The 21478-nt window shown below is 41.6% G+C and overlaps 1 protein-coding gene across 1 annotated transcript in view; it reads right to left on the bottom strand.

Annotated features, from left to right (window-relative positions):
• Window positions 1-21478, bottom strand: part of LOC310644741 (discoidin, CUB and LCCL domain-containing protein 1-like) — a 29397-nt gene that overhangs the window by 1980 nt on the left and 5939 nt on the right. The window contains exons 3-14 of the mRNA XM_083370032.1: window positions 15771-15908; window positions 13751-13802; window positions 12928-13000; window positions 11691-11824; window positions 10113-10150; window positions 9158-9352; window positions 7503-7624; window positions 4751-4919; window positions 4523-4615; window positions 3423-3513; window positions 3103-3140; window positions 669-791 (exon numbers count right to left, since the gene is read on the bottom strand). Of these exons, the coding sequence (XP_083226158.1) occupies window positions 669-791; window positions 3103-3140; window positions 3423-3513; window positions 4523-4615; window positions 4751-4919; window positions 7503-7624; window positions 9158-9352; window positions 10113-10150; window positions 11691-11824; window positions 12928-13000; window positions 13751-13802; window positions 15771-15908 (1266 nt within the window). The remainder of the gene's footprint in view (window positions 1-668; window positions 792-3102; window positions 3141-3422; window positions 3514-4522; window positions 4616-4750; window positions 4920-7502; window positions 7625-9157; window positions 9353-10112; window positions 10151-11690; window positions 11825-12927; window positions 13001-13750; window positions 13803-15770; window positions 15909-21478) is intronic.

Raw genomic sequence — 21478 nt, 5'->3', positions numbered from 1 at the left:
AGAAGGGTGGAAGGCTGAGTCAACCTTAAGCCAGTGAGACTCGAACTGCTGGCAGCTGGCAGTCAGCAGATGTAGCCTGCAGTACTGCATTCTAACTACTGCGCCACCACAGCTCATACTTAGCAATTTTAAGACTTGTAGTCTTCAGCTTCCAGAATCCCCCAACCAGTATGGCTTTAAATCACCAACTTTGGAGACCCCTGTGCTAAAGCAAAGCATGAGAGGTTGCTCACCTCCATTCTTTATACCAAAACTGACTGGATGAACAGCTGAATTGTTATTTCAATATCAGCAGTAAGACAACATCTTCCACTGCAGGCAAGAGCAGAAGACAACAAGCCCCTTCTAGCATGGTAGGGAGGAAAAATGCAGCACTTACTCTGCACTGCCGTAAGTCCTTGGCTTACGACCACAAAAAGCCCCAAATTTCCATTGTTAAAAAAGGCAGTTGGTAAGTGAGCTTTGCCCCATTTTATGACCCATCCATGCTAGCTGGGAAATTCTGGGAGCTGAAGTCCACGAGTTTTGACGTTGCCAAATTGAACATCCCTGGCATAGATCCTTCTGAACATATATGGGATTTCACTATGATTCTACACCTTCCAATCTTAAGGGCAGGAGAAGAGGATACATGATCTCTTAGGTGGCACGAGGAGAAAGTAACTCACCTGGTGACTGAGCTCCAGTAAGATCTACCGGCGTTGCCGGCCCAGGAAAAGAGGCAATTTCAGAGGCAGAGAGTTGCAAGTTCCCCCTGGAACATACCTGGCTGGCTTCTGGTATCAAGTAACCTAAAATGGAGTTGCAGGGTCACCTAGAGAAACCAGCAGAAGCTAGAAGCCAATGGGCATATTGCAATTAAAGTGAATTTTTAAAAAAAAATTCTGCAAGGCTTGCAGTGCTCTTCAGCCACCATTCATCTCATCTGGTATTTATAAATTCACCTTCCATATACAGACCTTTGTGTATCCAAAGCACTGTTGTGTATGTTACACAGAGAGAGGAAGGTGGCAGCTTTATAAAGTCTCAGCATTTTCAGAAATATCAAGAGAAACAAAATTAAGCTTGTCTTAAATGTGACTTAATTAAATGTGACTTAATTAAGTCTGACTCCTTTTAGGACCCAGCTTCTCCTGCCATCATTTGCAACATGTGGCTAAAGCTTTGAGTTGGCTTGCCCCCCACCCCCCCCAGCAAGGCCAGTGTGGTGGGCCCCAAAGAGGCATAGATGGGAGAAAGGGATAGCTGGATGTGTGGGAGTTGCACCTCCCTCTGCAGTCATACCGAGCATCTAAATTTTGACAATGTGACGGGGGGGGGGCTGCAAGAGCCACAATTTTTGGTCATAAGTCCCTTCATTCAGTGCCATTGTAAATTTGAATGGTTACTAAATGAATGGTCGTAAATCAAGAATACTTGTACCCTACAAGAACTCACAGCTGGCACAATGAACATATGTGCTATGATGAACTTCAGTATGCAGATGAATTAATTTTATTGTAGGAAAAAGCGGGGATAGTCCGAACCTTGACTTCAAAACAAGGAAATGCAATGAGAGCAGAATTTACTAGAACACAGCCATTTTTTTTTTTAATCACGAGAACTTGGCCTCTCTGTCTGGAGTTTTAGGAGGGGTACTACTGGAAAAGCTTGTAATATAAATCTATAGATTTAGAGATAATAAAATTTAGAGATAAATGAAAATTTGAATAAAATTAAAAAAAAGAAAGTTTGTAATTTTTATGCATTAAGTATATATTTTATATGCAGCCTAAGACAAGTTATTTATTTTAGTTATTTAGATAATTTATATCTAAAGTAAAATTCCTCTTCGCTCGGTGCAGCCCAAGCAAACCAAAGGTTTGGAGAAACCTGAGTTAAAAACCATTTAACTCTGCAGCCAGAAAATTTTTGAAAACCTCTGAATTACAGTTAAAACCCAAACTGGATAGAAGTGACACAGCAAAACAAATATTACAAGCTCCTCCGTTGTCCCCCTAATTTGCAATTCCACTTTAGTGCTTTGAACATAAAGGTTGCCCATGGGGCAACCTAAAAGCTTCAGAGAAAGATGTTCTGAGTATGTATCCACTTTCTGAATTCAAGTGACTCCTTTCAAATACAGCTGTTGCAAAAAAAAGCAAAATAAAATCAAGAGGCTGCGAAAAGGAAGAAAAATAAATGGGAAAGTTGGCACAGGCTAGAAGGAAGCTGTTCTTCATTTATTGGAGACATGATGTGCTGCACTTTCATACGCCGCCCCAAAGTTGCATGCGGATGTAAGAAGAAAACAAAGCGCTCTTCTCTGTAAATCAATAAAGCAGCTTAAAACACACAATGATCAGCATCCATCCAATAAATCCTGGGACATTTCATAAAAAGCCATGGCTTCCTGTGCTGAAATGCAAAAGGCAATTCCGACCATCTGTGTGTTGTGATTCAGGGTCAGCCTGTGGGTTCGGCAGTTGGGTCGGACGACTCAGAGGAGGAGGGGGGGTGTTGAAGAGCTTGCTGATGATGGCCTTGAGGCTCCGCAGAGCCCTCAGCCAGGCCCCTCCCACCTGGTCACTACGGAGACCCAGCTGTGTGAGCCTGATAGCGTGGATGAAGATGACCCACAGCTGGCCCTGTTCAAGGACACCCGACGCAGGAGCCAGTCAATCAGGAGTAAACAGAGGAAGGCAATGGGGCACCTCGGAAGGAGGCACAGAGAAGCCACGCCCTGAACTGTATAAAAGGGGAATGCGTGGGAGGGCTGGTTTCCTGAAGGCAACCGCTTGAAAAGCTCCTGTTTCATGGTTCGTGTTTGCTCTCTTTTCTCTGTGTTTTTATGTTAATAAATTTGGCAGGCTTAATTCCAGCCTCTTGCCTTCTTGTAAAAGGGGTTGTCCCTGCCTTTTCTGCAGGGCCGGTAGCAGGCTGGTACAGAACAGTGTGATCGGAAAAGGCAAAAGACGATTTCCAATATGCAAAAGCCTTAGATAAAGCAAGTCAGGGTGTCTGCCTCAATTTGGTTTCGTAGGTAGGACCTGCTCATTAACCCGAAACACAGCGAACCTTCTACTATTGTATTTTAATGCTCTGCATCGTTTGGTGCTTTACCTTTTATAAAGCTGCCTTCGTTCTGGATTGGTGCCTTCCTGCCAAAGAGAAGAAGGGATGAAAAACGGGTTGAAAAGTACAGAGTGGATTAGAGTGCCTCTCTGCCAACCTTGTCAATGTTTAGATATGTGGACTTCAACTCCCAGAATTCCCAGGCCAGCCACACTGACTTGAGTTATTTGCAAAAATAATAAAGATAGGATGTAAATAAATAAATGGGACTTGCTGGTTTGGAGCTTCACATGAAGCGTGGGCCCATGACTGCGCCCATCTTTCAGAAAAGTTCCGAAAAGTTCCAGGGATAAAGGAACAAGACTCACCTCTTCTTATAACAGAGAAAGACCAGCAGCAAGACAGTGGCGGCAATCAAAAGTGAACCTCCAGCTAGGAGCATCACCAGTAATGGAGGACCTGCAGAAAGAGGAAATAAATCACCAAAGGCTGCTTCTAGCCCACCTCCCAGTAATATTCTAGGGTTTACCAAGTGCGCAAAACCAGGAATCAAGGTTGTTCAAATGAGTACTGTTTTATTCCCTGCTATCTCTCAACAGGAATCTGAACTACTATGGTCAAGACAAATTGGCAGTAGATAAGAGTCAGTGGAATTCAAGATGAGCTGGACTCTCTTGTGAGTATGAAGGGATTCTAAACCTATGATGTGCTTGACCCCTCCTTCAGGCTCAGCCTGGTCATCTCCTACAGGGTTGGACTAATTATGGAGCATGGTTGCTTGCAGTTCAGAGCATACTAGACAAGGATGATGTGACAGCCTCATGGGAACCCACAGTTCATTCAATATACCACAATGTTTCATGGCACTAAACTACACCTGGAAAAATGATTTAATTGTTATGATCTGGACTCCATTTACACTCTAAATCAGGCATGTCCAATCCACAGCCCTGGACAGCTAGTAATATGGCTCATAAGATCATAAACTGTTAACATTACTATGTCATTTTATATTAGAAAGCTTTATATTTTATATTTTATATATGGCCCAAGACAATTCCTCTTCACTCAGTGCAGCCCAAGGAAGCCAAAAGGTTGGCTATCCATGCTGTAAATCATGGTTACTTAATGATGGTTTACTGAATGAATCACATTTTGACTGTCAAGCACAATACCTTTAGTCATAAACCATAGTTAGTCCTTCCAGACTATGGTAGCTTATAAATGCTGTTAAATAAATAAATTAAAAAGCATACTAGCTTCTTGGCCAAGTCAACTATTTCAGGATTTAGTGTAAAGTATAAGTCCATTCTTAGTTTGTTTGAGTGGACAGCATTGCAGCCTTTGTGGTTATCCCTGGTTTGTTTTTCTTTTGCAAACAAGCAGTTGTTAATTCTTTCCTACCCTACCCTTGCTTATCTTGAAGTTTAATTAAACCATTTCTGGCATTGTGAGCAAGAAGTCTTACCCTTTTTTTCTGGATTGATCACTAATCCTGGGATTGTTGTGAAAATGGTTGGGGTGCTGGTCACCCCAAGGAACACCTTTGGGTTATTCTGGCCTGCAAAGAGAATAATTTCAGGCAAGTCTGTTAATGCAAGACAGCACAGGTACTGCCTGAGAAAGCTACCAATCGCCTCAATTTCAGAACAAGGACAGGGAAGTTGCAGCCCTCCAAATATTGTTGGCGCTCTACCTTCAGCCCCGTTGTTTTTCTGACGAAGGGTTTGGCATCCAAGCACCCCTACTTTCAGCGCAGCTCTCTGGTTCCAGCTCTGGGGTACAACGCGCAGGTAACGGGCCAGGATGGGTGGGATAAAGGCGTTGGACACTTCCTGGTAGTTGTCGCTGTTGCCTTCGAAGATCTGGGATGGTTTCAGTGCAGGAAGGAAGGACAGAGGTCAGCAAAATAAAAGCAACACCATCACTATTCAAATGAGACATAATCTAATGCAGCCATCCTTTCCTTTGTGCTCCAGATGTGCTAAACCAGGGGTCTTCAAAGTTGGCAACTTTAGAACTTGTGGACTTCAACTCCCAGAATTCTTCAGCCAGCCAGCCCTGACTGGCTGAGGAATTCTGGGAGTTTTTGTTTTTTTAATTCCATTTATATCCCGCCCTTCTCCGAAGACTCAGGGCAGCTTACAAGCTTAGCAGTAGCCTTCATTCTATGTATATGCCTGCTTATTAGGGCTTTCACACACACCCCAAGCGGCATTATTACAAAGTCAGCTTAATTGCCCCCAACAATCTGGGTTGAAGTCCACAAGTCTTAAAGTTGCCAAGTTTGAAGACCCTTGTGCTAAACCAGGGGTCTTCGAACTTGGCCCTTTTATGACTTGTGGATTTCAACTTCCAGAATTCCTCAGCCAGCATGCCTGGCTGAGGAATTCTGGGAGTTGAAGTCCACAAGTCATAAAAGGGCCATGTTTGAAGACCCCTGTGCTAAACTATAATCCCATGAATTACAGGTTTTACTTAGTGCCACAGAAAATGGATTTTCAATTTCAAAAGCATTTTCAGTTCTTCCTTGGGCTCTACAGTTGCCCTCTACTTGACCTGAAAGTTGAAGCTCCAACTTTCTCTTTTGGCCTTGGATTCCTTTTCTGCTCTTCACATGAATACAGGTAGTCCTCGACTTACAACAGTTCATTTAATGACCACTCAAAGTTACAACAACATTGGAAAAAAAAAGAATTATGGTTGCTTTTCACACTTACGACCGTTGCAGCACCCCATCATCACGTGATCAAAATTCACACGCTAGGCAACTGACTCATATTTATGACGGTTGCTGTGTCCCAGGGTCATGTGATCACCTCTTGCAACTTTCTACCAAGCAAAGTCAATGGAGAAGCTAGATTCACTTAACAACTGTGTTATTAATTTAACAACTGCAGTGATTCACTTAATGACTGTGGCAAGAAAGGTCTTAAAATGGGGCAAAACTCCCTTAACTGTCTGGCTTAGTAACAAAAATGTTGGGCTCAATTGTGGTCATAAATTGTACTATCACAACCTATCACTATCTCATAAAAATTCCACTTTGATGCACCAGCTTTAATTCCAGTTCAACCTCTCTTGATCATTTTGTATATCAATCAAATTTGGGATTTTCCATTTTGTATTTGGCTTTTGTTCCAATCTCCTCTGGAAATGATTTTTTCCCTCTACAGTTTTGCACAACTTTTTCCCTTGTCCAGTTCTTGGATATACAATAAAACCTTATTTTAGCAGTCTCCCATTTATCAGACTTTGGACTCCATGAACATTTCCATTCAGATCTTTCCTCAAAATAATGATCGTAACTATTACATCCAAAGTGGCCCGAATGAAGCAAAAAATTATCAAAGCTCTCCTTATCAGTGACAATTTATATCATTGTTGTAATAACTCAAATGATGCCATTTGTGGTAATTTATATCATTTTCGTAATGACGTTATTACCAAGATTACATAAATGGCCATGATGACATACTTTAAAATGTAACAGGCATTTAGAAAAAAGGGGCATCCCCTCTACTTAATTGGTCCATTAAATTGAGGCTCCCTGGTCTCATGATCTGATTAGTGCTCAGGTTGGTACAGTATTCTTTATTGGCCAAGTGTGATTGGACACCCAAGAAATTTGTCTCCAGCGCAGAAGCTCTCAGTGTACATATAAACAACGAAGTTATACAATTAAAAGATACCACTAGTTGAAGGTAACAGATGAGAAAGGTATTAGTAATACAGCCATATAACATGAGTAAATATCTTTAGACATAAGACAGTGCTATCTCAGAAGCTGCCCCAAAGAAGAGGGAGTCAAAGCACCTGAAGGCAGGAGAAGAAGCAATGGATGGAAACTAACCAAAGAGAGAAGCAATCTAGAACTAAGGAGAAACTTCCTGACAGAGAGGACAATTAACCAGTGGAACAACCTGCCTCCAGAAGCTGTGAATGCTCCAACACTGGAAGTTTTAAAGAAGAGATTGGACAACCATTTGTCTGAAATGGTGTAGGGTTTCCTGCCTAAGCAGGGGGTTGGACTAAAAGACCTCCAAGGTCCCGTCCAACTCTACTACTACTACTACTACTACTACTACTGTTGTTGTTATTATTATTATTATTATTATTTTAGCAGGGTGATGTGCCTAGATGTTTTGGCATGCAATGGTCTATAGAGGTGTCCTGCGGGGTGAAGTATGTCCAGAATATGAAGGGTTGGTAGATACTTTCTCAGCATTCTTTCTGACCCATGCAGTATACAGGTCCTCCATGGAAGGCAGGCTGGTTGCAACTGCTTTTTCTGCAGTCCTATCTGTTGAAGTCTGTACCTGTCCTGTTTGGTTGCTGGACCAAAGCAGACAGTTATAGAAGTACAGATGACAGACTCAATACCCAATAATGGTGATCGATCTTTTCCACCCTTACTAAAAGCAGCTGTTCATTTTAATCCACCTCACCTTTTCCTCATTGGTGCTGCTGGATTTGTAGGTCTTCCAGTTCTTGCCATCTCTGCTGAACTGAACCTGGTAGGATTTGACGTAGTAATTGTATTTATGGGAAGACCCCTTGGTGACAATTCCTAGAAGAGATATGGTTAAAATTTGTATCGTAATTTCTAGGCACAACTCAAGTATGTTTATGATGGAACTACATTCAATTGTCCAGCTATGACCTCTATCCAAGAAGGAGGAACTAAAAATATTACAACAGAATGGTGGTTGTCCAAGATATTCTGCAGATACCAGATAGGGGAAATGGTTGTTCTAGAGACATCATGTTTCAAACAAGAATGCACATCCAGACCTGCGCTGATTAGACTCAGAACTAGGACAAGAAGCAATGGATGGAAACTAATCAAAGAGAGAAGCAACCTAGAACTAAGGAGAAATCTCCTAACAGAATAATTAACCAGTGGAATAACTTGCCTCCAGAAGTTGTGAATGCTCTTTTTAAGAAGAGACTGGACAACCATTTGTCTGAAACGGGGGGGGGGGGGGGTTGGATTAGAAGACCTCTAAGGTCCCTTTCAACTGTATTATTGTTATTGTTATAACAATAGATTGGGCAGTTGCTAATAGTTTCTAAGGAGACAAGCAATGGCTAAAACAGATCAGTAGTGTTTCTCTTAACTTTTTATCGGAACCCTTCTAACTTTTCTCCAAGCTCTCTGAACCCTTCAAGATCTATTTCTTCAAGCAAACAAGAAATCCAGAGATGCTGGCTGGATTGCTGACCTTAATTTTAATCTTTGATGAAAAAGGATGCTACAAGACTCCCTTGGCAGTTGCTCCTAATGTCTTTCCTTTACATTAAACAGCAGTAGAGAAGCCAGGGAAGTTGCAGACAGCTGGAGAGGCAAGACTGCAGTGAAAACAAGAGTATTCACCCCAAATTTGACCACCTTGGAATAACAATTAGTACCAAAGCCAACCCCTCAGCCATAAGAATTTCTCTAACATTTTTTCTCCTTTAGAACAAAATCAAAAACAGTTTCTTTTCTATTTAACTGAAGGACTGTGGTCAGCCGGGAAAAAAACAGAAGAGATGTCCAGCAGAGCTTCAGGTTGGTCAGCTGGAATGTCCAAGGCTGCCTCCTTGCTCCAACCAACCCCCATTGAGAGAGAGGTTTGATAACCTTCCTTCTCCCTTCTTGCATTCCACCCAGCCTCCAGTCCCTCGGTCTTACAAGGCCTCCATTTTCTTCATCAAACAAGCTCCATTATAGGGTGGCCACACAAAAACCTCACGTGGACACAGGCATCTCGAAACAAAGGGTGGATTTGCCAGAATATATTAGGCTTGTTCAGTCCACCCATCTTTCATATTGAACCGGACTGGGTAGGCGGAAAAGGAGGAGGGCCGGGAAATGCAAGGCAGAGAGAATGAAAGGGTGGAGGCCAAAAATGGACGAAAAAGGAGAAGGCGTTCAGATCCGACACTGAGTCCAAGAATATGATTTGATTTAAATCAGGGATGTCCAACCCTGGCAACTTTAAGACTTGTGGACTTCAACTCCCAGAATGTGGAGTTGAAGTCCACAAATCTTAAAGCTGCCAAGGTTGGATACCCCTGTTTTTTTAGACAAAGGGAAATGATGAGGATACTTACTGACCTGTGATGTTCCTCTTTCCACCCAAATCTATTTCCAGCCATTCATTTGCAGAGCTGTGATCGGCTGCCCAAGACGAACCATCAGCAGCAAAAGCTGCTTGCTCAGCGGCCCAAGCATGATGGCCCCCCAGCATGTTCTGCTCATGCCAGCAGGATGAAGCATTGAAGCTGGCAACTTCCAAAGCCCTGGCACAGTCTGGGGGAAGAAGGACCCGGTGAAGTGAAGTTCTTCAGTCAGCCTCACAGTTACCCTGCCCAGCTCATCACGATTTCTTTATTCCCAGAACTCTTGTTTTTCAAGAAAAATACATACTCAGTATTGCATTTTTATCCTAGCTTTCCTTTGAATGTTCAGGAAAGATTTGAAAAGGTGATGGGTTGGGCTGAGAGCAGTTGGCTGCAATCATGAATTACGTGGTTGAGTGGGGAAGTGAAGTCTATCATTCTGGCCCTATCACTTGACACTTGCATATTACTTTGTTCCTAATTGTTGACTTTAAGTGCTCTTCTGGACCTTTTAGCTAAAAACCAGCTTTCCTCCCTCAGGATTTCTCCAAAAATGTTGCATTATAATTTCCTGTTAATGCTGTCTGGAGAGACCAGAGGTTTAGTTCAAGACAGCTGAAATGTTCTAGATTGGGAAGGGACCCCTAAATAGAATGGAATTAACATCCTTTAAATATAGCTGACATTTTTTATCCAAGATTCAATAGATTTCTGCTCCATTGCCATCCATCAAGAGGCCCTTTTTAATAGAGCACTCCTATTGTAGAAATTCTCCTTGGTTGCTTTTTTTTCCCCAGAGGAAACCCAATTGCTGATCTCAACAGCACTTTGCTGATTTAATAGCATCAGTTTATTGTAAATGATTATTTTGCCATTTTGATTTTAGAAACAGGAGGCAGACGTTTTTCCAAGCAAGCGTACAAAGAAATGGATAGCGTTGAAGGACTTACCTTTGTGAAAAACAAGGCGCTTTTCTGATAATGATCCCCTGTTCAAAATGAAACATACGTAAATGAATACAGAATAACAGAGATATTAACAGAAAACCTTGGAGGTTTTCCAGTCTAACCTTCTGCTTGAGCGGGGGACTCCATACCAAGGGTGTCCAACCTTGGCAACTTTAAGAGTTGTGGACTTCAACTCCCAGAATTCCTCAGCCAGTCACGCCAAGTCCAAAAGTCTTAAAGTTGCCAAGGTGGGGCACCTCTGCTCTATGCCATTCTGGACAAATGGTTGTCCAACCTCTTCCTGAAAACCTCCATCCTGAAAACCTCCAATGATGGAGCACCTACAACATTTGGAGACAAGTCGTTCCACTAATTAATTGTTCTCACTATCAGGAAATTTCTCCTTAGTTCTAGGTTGGATCTTTGATGAACTTCTACCCATTGCTTCTTGTCCTATTCTCAAGTGCTTTGGAGAATAAATTGACTCCCTCTTTGTGAGAGGCCTTTAAATACTGGAAGATTTCCATCAAACAGTTTAGCCTCCAGACTCCTTACTACAGACATGTCAAGCACAAGGCCCGGGGACCAGATTTGGCCTGTGAAGTGGTTTCATGCAGCCCGCGAAGCCATCCTGGAAACAGTGAGGGAACGGCCCCCGCTGCCTTGGCCCTGGCCCAGAGACCCTCCTTCTGCCAGAAACCCTCAGATCTGTCCCACTCCTGCCCAGGCCCCCATAGGCACCCTTGATGCAAACGATGTAGAGCTGGCCATGCCCACCCAGTAGGCCACACCCATCCAAGCCACACCCACCCAGCCCCCTGAGGGCAACCGCAATGCTGACGCGGCCCTCAATGAAATTGAGTTTGACACCCCTGCCTTACTACATTTGTTGCTCTTCTCTGCATTATTTCTAGGGTCTCAGGATACTTAGAGTGGCTCTTTTTACCATCAATTAAGCCCAAGATCATTACTAACTTGGAAAAGAACTTTCAGTCTGAGAACAGTAAAAACAGAAGCTTTTTTCCTGATGAATTGAAACCATCAGAGAAGAGGCAAGGCAGATGTTGGCACAGCATGGGAACTGGTTCTGCTGGATTTTATTTTTATTTATTTATTTTAACTCGTGAAAAAAAAACAACTACTGTACATTTTGTAAAGCCAGCACCATAATGAACAATCAGTCTCAGAGGATCGTGTCTTTCTACAAATTGCCAATTAGTATTTTATATCTTGCTTACTTTACAAAAAAATGATAAATACTTTGTGCATTAATATGGGTAGTATTGATTTTTCCATAATAAAGCAATAGTATTTAGAAGGCTATAGGATTTTTATTTTTATGAAAAATGATGGAAGATAGCAAAATAAGGATTATTTTAATTTATCTGAGACTAAACTGCAAAGTATCAACTGATCATCCAAAGGAGGGGTCTTCAAACCTGGCTCTTCAAGCTGGCTGAGGAATTCTGGGAGTTGAAGTCCACAAGTCATAAAAGGACCAAGTCTGAAGAGCCCTGATCTAAAGGAACCAATTGTTTTGTGGTCCTTGTAGGCTACTTTACAGTTCTGTTGGATGCTCACCTTTTTGAATGCAGTCCGTTGGCAACGCTAGATTTGTAAAGAGTGACTCCTTTCTCTTGCGATACCACAATTGGTCCTCCCAGCTCGTCCAAGATTACACCAGCATGGACAGCTGCTTTGCAAAGAACAGATGTCTGGAGGGCAATAAACAAAAGGGGACGATTGTGACAAATCTCCAGGCAACAGAAATCAAGTGGAAAGTGTACCATGAGAACAATTCTGCTTTTCATTATAGTTTCTTAGGCTCACTTCATTCACATTTGTGAAAGAGCTGAAGGGTTGATCAGAGCAACCAATTTTGCCTATGGAATGGCTTGGACAGATTCCAAACTGCCACCCAAGAGAAACATAAGCATAAAAATAATATTAATAATCATTAAATAGGTTTTGTGTGACATTATTACACATTTTGCTGCTGTTTAAAAATGCTCTGTTTTTTGCTATAATGTGTTGCAGATTTTGGTTGTTTTTCCCCCCTTTGCCTTGAGTCATGTTGATGCTTTTCTATTCTTTGCTTAAAAGGTGGGCCAATACAAAAATTATTCTTAATTAGAGATGTAATTAGGCTGCCTTTAAGGACTCTGATCTCACACGGTGGCTTCCAATATAGAAAAATAGCATTAACCAAAAATATCATTAACCATATTCAAACAGCTTAAACTAGAATAGTGTGAACAGTTTAAAAGGAGTCTAATATCAAGTAAATATAATCACAGGCAATTGAAATAAATTTAAAATAGCAATAGTTGATACTTGTGAAAAGAGAAAGTTACTTGAAATGAGCTGATTTGAAATCCTGGGCTTATGAGATAGGTAAATCTTTCTTGAGTTAGAATTCCACAAATATAGGCTTCAGCTGAAACAATCTTATTCTTGATCACACGATCTATAAATTACTACCCTTTGTGAACCAAACTCTATATTATTAACTCCTCTTCCTCATGTCCCAATCTGAAACCCATATCATTAAACTGAAAGATATAGATGTATGCTGGTCAAGATTAACAAAAATCAAGGCCAATGAAGTCAGGACCACGGTCAGCGCATCATGAAGCTCTTCACAAAGAAAGTTGAACTTGATTGCCTCAAGGGAAGTTTCTCTTGAAATGGGAACGGGAATGGCCCTGCAATCAGCTAGCATTTGAAACTTCCATGTCCTCAGGAAAATAACCTTCTGAAGCCACCACTTTCTGAACAAGAGCACATTTGAATGCATGATCAACAATGAGCAACCCACATCTCGGTATCCTTGATTCACATTTCCCCAGATGTCACCAGCCACTCCCTTGCAGCCTGCAGGACAATAAGCTCTGCATAAAAATAATAGAAAAGAACATGATTTGTGTGAGAGAGAAAGATGCAAAAGACTGTTAGCCAAATAAGATTCAAATAGTTCTGATGCTATTTCTATGTTTTGTGGGTTCCTTTTTATTACATAACAACTCAGCAAACTGCATAAAAACACACAATGAGCCAACTGCACCAAAAAGCAGACAGATTCCAGTCCTTACTTGAGGGTAGCAGCAAGAACTAAAGCAATGTTTCTCAAATTTGGCAACTTTAAGATGTGTGGACTGCAACTCCCAGAATTACCCAGCCAGTATGCTGGGGAAGTTGCCACGTTGAGAAATGCTGAGGAATTCAGGGAATTGAAGTCCACATATCTTAAAGTGGCTAAGACTGAGAAACATGATCTCAGGAAATACAGCAAAATACAGCACAAACTCCTAACTGGATCTGCTTGCTTTTTTTGAGATTAGTTAAGGATTTTTTAAACAAAGGCAGAGAAATAGAGCTATTGGAAATAATGTTTAAGGTGTCCTTTTCTTAACAGAAATAAGCTCTGTGTATCCTTGACCTGTTGAAAACTGCTTCCACAGCTACCATTTCTGAAACAATTAGAAAATTAAAACTAGGGTTGGTAGAAAACCCAGGTTTAAACTTCCTTCCCCTATTGCACATAGGTGTGCTTTAATGAGCTCATTTCATTTTGTTCTACTGCATAAAAGATCTTCCTTTATTTAGAAGCAACCAGGATGGTTTTTATCAGAAATTCTTACCTGATTTGTTCTTTGTTATAATGGATGCCTTTTTGCAAGCATGAAATCAAATCTGAAAGCGAGAATGAGACAACACAGAGGGTTTAGAAGATGGGTGTTATCATGGGGGTTGCAGCACCTCCATTTCAATATTTGTATTTATATTAATACATAAATTTAGGAAGAAGGCAATTAGAAATTGTCACAAAAGTTCAGATGATGGAAACAATTGGATTAATTTTTACATTGGAAAAATAAGGGAGGTGGATTTTCAATTTGTTTTTTGTCATTAAGGGAAGTTTTCTATGCAGCCTGTTGATGTTGGAGATGGCCAGCCTGAGCCACATGGTGGGGTCAAATGCATCATCAGTTTAGAGTCTCTACACCCCATAAGAGACCTAAGTCCAGCACACACACACACACCCTTGAAGTCCATTGATTTTTATCTGGCGCCAATTTGCCTTGACCATTAGTAGTTCAAACTCTTGTGTATAGATAGCATGAAATAAACTAATACTTTTGAACTCTATCCTGGTTCCTGACTTTTTTTGCACCTGACAGTTGGCTCATAAACTACAATGGGATCTAGTCTCCATCCCACTTTTCTGAGGTGCTGAAATGGGTAAAGTCATTTTGCAGCAAAAAGATTGAGGCAACTCTCGTTCAAGTGAAAGTACAGCTTACTGCTGAAATTTCTTGCATGCAGAGAATGTCTTTGTGATTTTGTTTATATAATCATGAAGCGTTTGTTGAATTTTCTGTAAACATTGCACAACATTTTTTCCTTCTGGCTACAAAGATGCTGCAAGTTGCTGAATTCTCAGCAATGGAGTATTTCTACATTTTTAAATAGAAGATACCATTAATATTGTTTAAAAACTAAGTGTGTCATGTACTTTGGACTCTGTCTTTCATTACCTCCAAGTGAATTAAATATACCACACAGTAATCTAAAGAAAAAAAACTCTGAGGAAAAATGTGCAAGTCCCAGAAAACACTCAAGAGTCACATGGAGCTGTTTGATCTGGTTTGAATCTGATTCCTGAAACTATCTCTGTTATTTCTCTTTCATATGTCCATTCAATTTTAGTTTGGTGTAAGTATGGCCTAAACTTCAATACATTTATTTTGCCTCTGCATTTAAAAATGAAGTACTGAAAAATATAGGTCCTTTTGCTCACTTAAAAAAATCCAAAAATTCTAGTTGTACTTTTTGGATTTTCACTTCATTGCTTCTGGTAAATGTGTATGGCTGAATATATCTGCTATGGCCATGTTTATGTGAGTGTCCACAATACACACTTTATGTTTCCTCTGGCTGAATAAGATTTGGGACCCCTAGATCAGGGTGCCTGGCTGAGGGATTCTGAGAGCTGAAGTCCACAAGTCATAAAAGGGCCACGTTTGAAGACCCCTGCCCTAAATTAATTGCAAGGTAGAGCCTGTTTGTTTAGTGGTTCAGGCTTCAGGAGGATTGGGAGACTGTGAGTTCTAGTCCCGCCTTGGGTATGAAGCCATTTGAACCATGGGCCAGTCACTTTCTCTCAGCCCTAGGACTGAGGCAATGGCAAGCCGCTTCTGAAAAACCTTGCCAAGAAAACTGCAGGGACTCGTCCAGTCAGTCTTTAGGAATAAACCACAACTGAACAGAAGAAAGAAAACGGGAAACCAATATGAGGAATGCAACGTATCCCAATGTGGACAGCTACCGGTGCTATTTTCCGTTTTCACCGGATAAAAGAAATTCCAGGCGACCCGTTTTCATGATTTCACCCCACAGATTGCAAGATGCCACTTGGGTGGAGTGGTGACTCATAAATAACTCATGGCAATGCACATTGCAACTGGCCCTGTGGCAATTCTTTCAAGATGAAGGCCAGCTGTAAATGTTCCCTCTGGAATTCTGAACCAGGCTTGGGGCGCCCTGAGCTGGGCGGTTTTCTTGCAGACGTAGGTAACATCATCACTGTTGCTTTTGTTTTTAAGCAGTGTGCAGCTTTGGCAGCTGAAGCAAAATATGCAATGGAGATGTATTGCTTACCTGACCGGTTGCCACTGGCATAAGAAAGAAGGAAGCCACGACCTGAGCGATGTTTTGTACTGTTGAATAAGATGGTTATGGAGGTGGAACTGATTACCAAGACCGAGCGAGGAGGATATGCACTGCCACAGTATGGACCTGGAAATGGGAAAAATGAGAAAGAAAGAGCATAAACTCTGGAATTTTTCCATCCAGAGTCACACTAGCCATTTGATGTATCCTTCAGCGATAATCAATCAACCTCTATTCTCCCAACAAACCTCCCCCAGTTGGACCTTGTTGAATTTTCCATCAAGAACTTGATTTTAGCAACAGAGCGAAAGGGATAATGCTAGGAAAGGAAGAGAGGAAAGTGCCTTTGGGAACACTGCTTACTCCTTTCCCTCAGCCCAGCTTCATCATGGTTAAATCTCATCCCACACATCTTGTTATAGACTAGATTTTATGCAGACATTCCCAGCCAGTACAATTCCAAGACAGACAGTGGGAGGCTGACTAAGATTTCACTGTCCCCAAAAGTTAAAGAGTTTGGACTCAATAAAGGTCACGACGCAACCAACAAGGAAAAAGAAAAAAAACCCGAAATTAGACATCAGCCCACTGCAAAGTATTTGTGTTCTACCAAGAGGGTCCTTATTAGGATTTAGTACACTGCTCTGCCAAATCTTGAACTGCCCCCAGGCCTGTTGATTCACCCCACTCATTTCCCATGCCTTAGTTTTGGCTTCCTTTCTGTTGGCTGAGGATTCCTGTTGGAAAGAGTGATTTATTGTTCCAGGGGACTTTTGCATGCAGAAATGGTAATTTGCTAGTTGCTGGGAAAAAGTAGCTAAAGGGGGAACTCCTTTGTTTCAATTCTCTGCCTGGAAGCGCCTCTGAGAAGCAGGATCCTGGAGAATGGGTCTTGTGGCCTGATCCCGCAAAGTTCTTCTCATGTTCCTCCAAAGGAGCCCAGTTCATTTTTCTGAGAGCACCCAATCAAGCTTTCAAAATAGTTCAGAACAAGTCTGCTTCTCTTAGTGTCACAACAGCAGTCCAAAGATACAGTGCAGGCTTAGAGTTGCATACACATCTCATAAAACAGGATTGTTCCATTTATTTTTCTCCAGTTAAAGGCTACCCAAGACCTTTTTGTGGCATGCCAGAAATTCTGTTCCAAAAGTATACGGCTGGAAAACTAAATCTGGGTTTATTTATGATCAAACATAATTAAAACTTAAGCAAATTAATATTATTTTATTTAGGAAATTGATATAGCCACCCCTCCTAAATACACAACTTTGGGCAGTGAACAATCCATACATTTTTTTTAAAAAAAATCATGAATTACAATAATGCAATACAAGGAAAAAATAAATTATGTAAATATATAGAGATGAATAGATTAATGCATGCCCCATTGGGTCATTGGTTCAGAGATATTTTTTTTACCTAAACAGAAAAACAGATTGAACAAGGGTGGGCAAGAAAGGAGTGGGAGCAGAAATGACTTCTGACTTCTTGCTGGCTTCCCCATTGAGTTTCCTCATGGGAATCTGTCAGGGAGCATCAGAAATCTTCTCTTCCCTTTCTAGCATGCAGGTAAGTGGCTGCTACTGAAGAAGGAAGGTGCGAGGATTGTGAGACTGGCTTGGAAATTGTCACAGAATGTTGAAAATGAAGAGCATATGACCACAGCAGCATTGCAGCAGCAGTCAGGAACACTAAAGCGGCCACAACTTTCTCAAATTTTATTGCCCTCGGGAATCACAGGTCCTGGATTTTGGATGTGTTCTGTAAGTTAACCCATTTGTGCTACCTTGATTCAAAAAGTATGGTGCATTATTTCACTCGGGTAAAGATCATGAGAATAAGAGTTTTAGTAGTCTATAAATGTTCCAGGCTGATGTTTATTTTGCAGCATGCCAGATTTTTTTTAAAATTAAAAGTATCTGTAAATGATGGCATTAAAACCGATGGCCATTGTGTTCCCTAAATCCGATACAAAACCTTTTCATTGTCTGCAAGGCTAGAAACAAACATCTAAGTAAGAAAAACTTAATAAATAAATATAAAATAAAAATGTGAGAAACAGAAGACCGTGAAGCACAGAAAAACAGCTCCAAAACCAAAGGAAAATGACTTCTCTAGGATATACGATGATGGCAACACTATCTCTGTGTCAATGCTGCAAACATTGGAAACTCTGCTGATTAAGCAGCCACAAACCACAACTGAGTCAGCAGTATGCAATCCCCGTATCCCCACCTTAAACTCTACTCTGCACTCCCAACCTCCCAAATCCCAGGACCCCAAATTATAGGAAAACCTCTGGAATTTCTTCCATGTACCAATTCTGTCTTTATCCCTCAAAATTCCTTTGAGCAAACTTGTATACCTCCACCTCCACCAAGCCTGTTTGGAATGGCCCTTACAACTAACAAGCCAAAGAGCAGGTTTATTTACCCAAGCAGGCAACCGAGGCTGTGGGGAAAGAGTTGTGGAATAGGTGTGAAGCGAAACAAACACAGCAGGACATTTGCAGATATGCTTTCCTGCTTTCGCCTTCGCTTGCCTTTGCTGACCTTGGTGGTTTTTGCCACTATTTTCAGGTGGTAAACTCTCTGTGTCTCTGGAAGTGGAATGCCAGAGCTGAAGTATAAACAACTGTCGCTGCAAATTTCTGCTTTAAGAGACAGGATGTGGGGTTGAGTCTTCAGCAGAGGATTCAATTTTTTGTTTCCCAATACTTTTTTCCTGGTCTCATCATGTCTGGTAATCTTACAGTCATCCATACTAATGGTAATAGTAATGGGGGAAAGAATGTTTTCCCAAAGCTGTGGGTTTTCCAGATAGTTCAGTTACGTGCTGAAGAGAGAAGCAGTTCCTCCTCTACTGAAGGAGACATTTTGGAGCCTATTATTGAAAAACAAAGCCTAATGTCAAGTGCCGGAGAAAACAGGAGATTCAGGAAGTTCAAATGAAAAAGGTAGTCCTCAACTTACAACAGTTCGTGACCGCTCAAAGTTACCACGGCACAGAAAAAGTGACTTATGACCGCTTTTCACATTTACAGCCTTTGCAGCATCCCTGCAGTCACATGATCAAAATCCAGATGCTTGGCAACCACTTCATATTTATTATGGTTGCAGTGTCCCTGGGTCATCCGAGCACCTTTTGTGACCTTCTGACTTGCGGTCAATGGGGGAAGCCAGTTTCATTTAACAACCACATTGCTAACTTAACAACTGCAGGGATCCGCTTGGGAACTGTGGCAAGAAGGGTTGTAAACTGGGACAAAGCTCACTTAACAAATGTCTCACATAGCAACATAAATGTTGGGCTGCACTGTGGTCGTAAATCGAGGACTACCTCTGTAAAGATTTATTGCAAGATTAAGCTCTCTACAAGAGACTACTAACGATCAAGGGAAATTTGGGGGAGTTAAGCATAGAAAGGAATTTCTCTTGTGGGTGTCAAGGGACTTTTGACTGATGACATGCTTGACCCCTCCCTCGGGCTCAGCCTGGCCGTCTCCTACACCTCTCTTCCATTTTTGATACTCTTTGGTGCCTCCATTAGACTTGCTGGTAAGGATGGTGATGGGGGGGAAAAGTATATCCAACAACAGGAGAGGAGATCCAAAGATGCTTCTGCTAGAGCAGGGGTAGGCAACCTTGGCTCTTTTATGACTCGTGGACTTCAACTCTCAGAATTCTGGGAGTTGAAGTCCACGAGTCATAAAAGAGCCAAGGTTGCCTCCGCCTGTGCTAGAGTCTAGCCCTGTCTTCATTGGATAAGGTTCCACTCAAGCATCATCCCTTCAGCAGAAGAGGTAAGCTACCTTTCTGAGCACTTGCTGTGCCCTTGGCCACAACAAAAGAATACAATGACCCATAAAGAAGAAACAGGTCCAAGAGCAATTCTTAATATAGGAAAATTTAACCACAAATGTGTACATCAGCGCCACAGGGACAAGTGAATGATTGGTGAAATAGATGCCCGTAGATGGCATAAGAACGGCTTTGAAAGACCAGAGGAAGAGCATGGCATACCATGGCAGTAGTCAGATGAGAGAGGCTTGAGCCTGGCCAAGAAAATAATCTGAAAAAGGTCTTGGACAAGCCCATCTCTGGTTCACATGAAGATGAGGGAGGGGGAAACACATTCAGTCTTGCAAGACTGAGGTTATCTCAGCAAGCTAGACCAGTCTAAGTAATCAATGCCAGAGAGATCGGGACTATTTTTATTGTAATATCTACAGTAACAGAATCTTACAAGTTTGAATGTGCTTTTCCTCCCCCCCCCCACTTTACCTTCAGGTCAACCATGTCTGAGACATTTTCTCACATTGCTTTCTTGGCCCAGGCTCCAGCTCTGCTTATCCTACAGTTGCCTTGGTAACTTCTCCTGTCTTTCTCCTGTCCCTCAAGGCTTTTTCCTTTGCCCTCTATGATGCCAGTGAACATAAAGGGAGGGAGGGAGGTGAGAGAGGAAGGAGAGAGGGAAGGAGGAAGAAAAAGGAAGGAAGGATGGAGGGGGAAGAGATGGAGGGAGGGAAGGAAGGAAGGAAGGAAGGAAGGAAGGAAGGAAGGAAAGAAAGGGATGGACAGATGGGGGCAACAAGTCTGTTGAAGCAAAAGTAACAACTAGCCAATTCAATTCTAACGGGGGTGGGGGTGGGGGCTGGGGGGTGCGGCTGTGAATGGGATCAAGATGAGATCCTTCTTAAGCCTCATTTTGCCCCCATCTCAAAAGCCCCTTTACAATGCTGTGGCATTAAATGCTTTTTTTGAAGCAATTGGGGTGGGATACAAAAGCAATAAATACACAAATAAAATCCATCCGGCTTCCTTTATCCTTGTGCTGCCTCCCGGCAGCTGCATCATTTCCCCTGCTGCTCCTCGCCAACCGAGCAAAACAATGCTCCCTAACGCTGCCAAAAGGCCTCTCTCCCTTCTCTGTCATAAGGGCAGCTCTCTCGGCTCCGAGGTCAGACCTGCTCAAAATGCCCAGGCCGGAGAATTTCTGCTGAAAGCTGGAAGGAGACGGGAAAAGGCTCAGCTTCAGAGCCAGCAACTGTCACAGGGCCTCTGGTGGAGCCAAACCATTGAGGGAGGGAGAAAACTATGGGGCAAGTACACACATTCCTGGAAATGCATGACACTTTTTCTGTCCACATTCAAAGTCCCCACTGCCAAAAGAGGAGCTGATGGAGAAAATCCAGCTAACTATTTAGAGGATAAATGCTGAGAAAATTATGACCGTTAAGAATTGTTTGAATACTAAAGAGAAGTTAAGCTTAAACAAGAATTATGAAAATAGGGTAGATGATGAACTAATAAGATGATTTTTACAAAAATAACCCAAGTCGATAAGAAAAAAGGTCATGTATGGACGCTATTATCATTTGTGTAAACATGGGAAAAAAATATTCATATTCAATCATTTATGCACTGAAAATATTAACAATTATATTTGTTTAAGATTGAAGAAGGAGAATACTATTGGGAGAAGAGAAGATCAAAGAAATATACTAATCAAAATACTAATTATGAAAGTATAAAAATTAATTATTACTGACTGTTAATTAATTACTATTGATTGTTGTTTTCAAAATTTATGAACCAAGACAACACACTGTACACTAGGCACTAAGGATTGTTGTTGTAAAAAATCAACAAAACATTTCTAAAAAAAAAAGAGAAAGTCCAGCTAACTCAAACGAG

Source organism: Vipera ursinii (assembly GCF_947247035.1).
Source record: "Vipera ursinii genome assembly, chromosome: 9".
In the NCBI taxonomy this organism is placed as follows: Eukaryota; Metazoa; Chordata; class Lepidosauria; order Squamata; family Viperidae; genus Vipera; species Vipera ursinii.
This window is presented reverse-complemented; position numbering and strand designations above follow the sequence as displayed.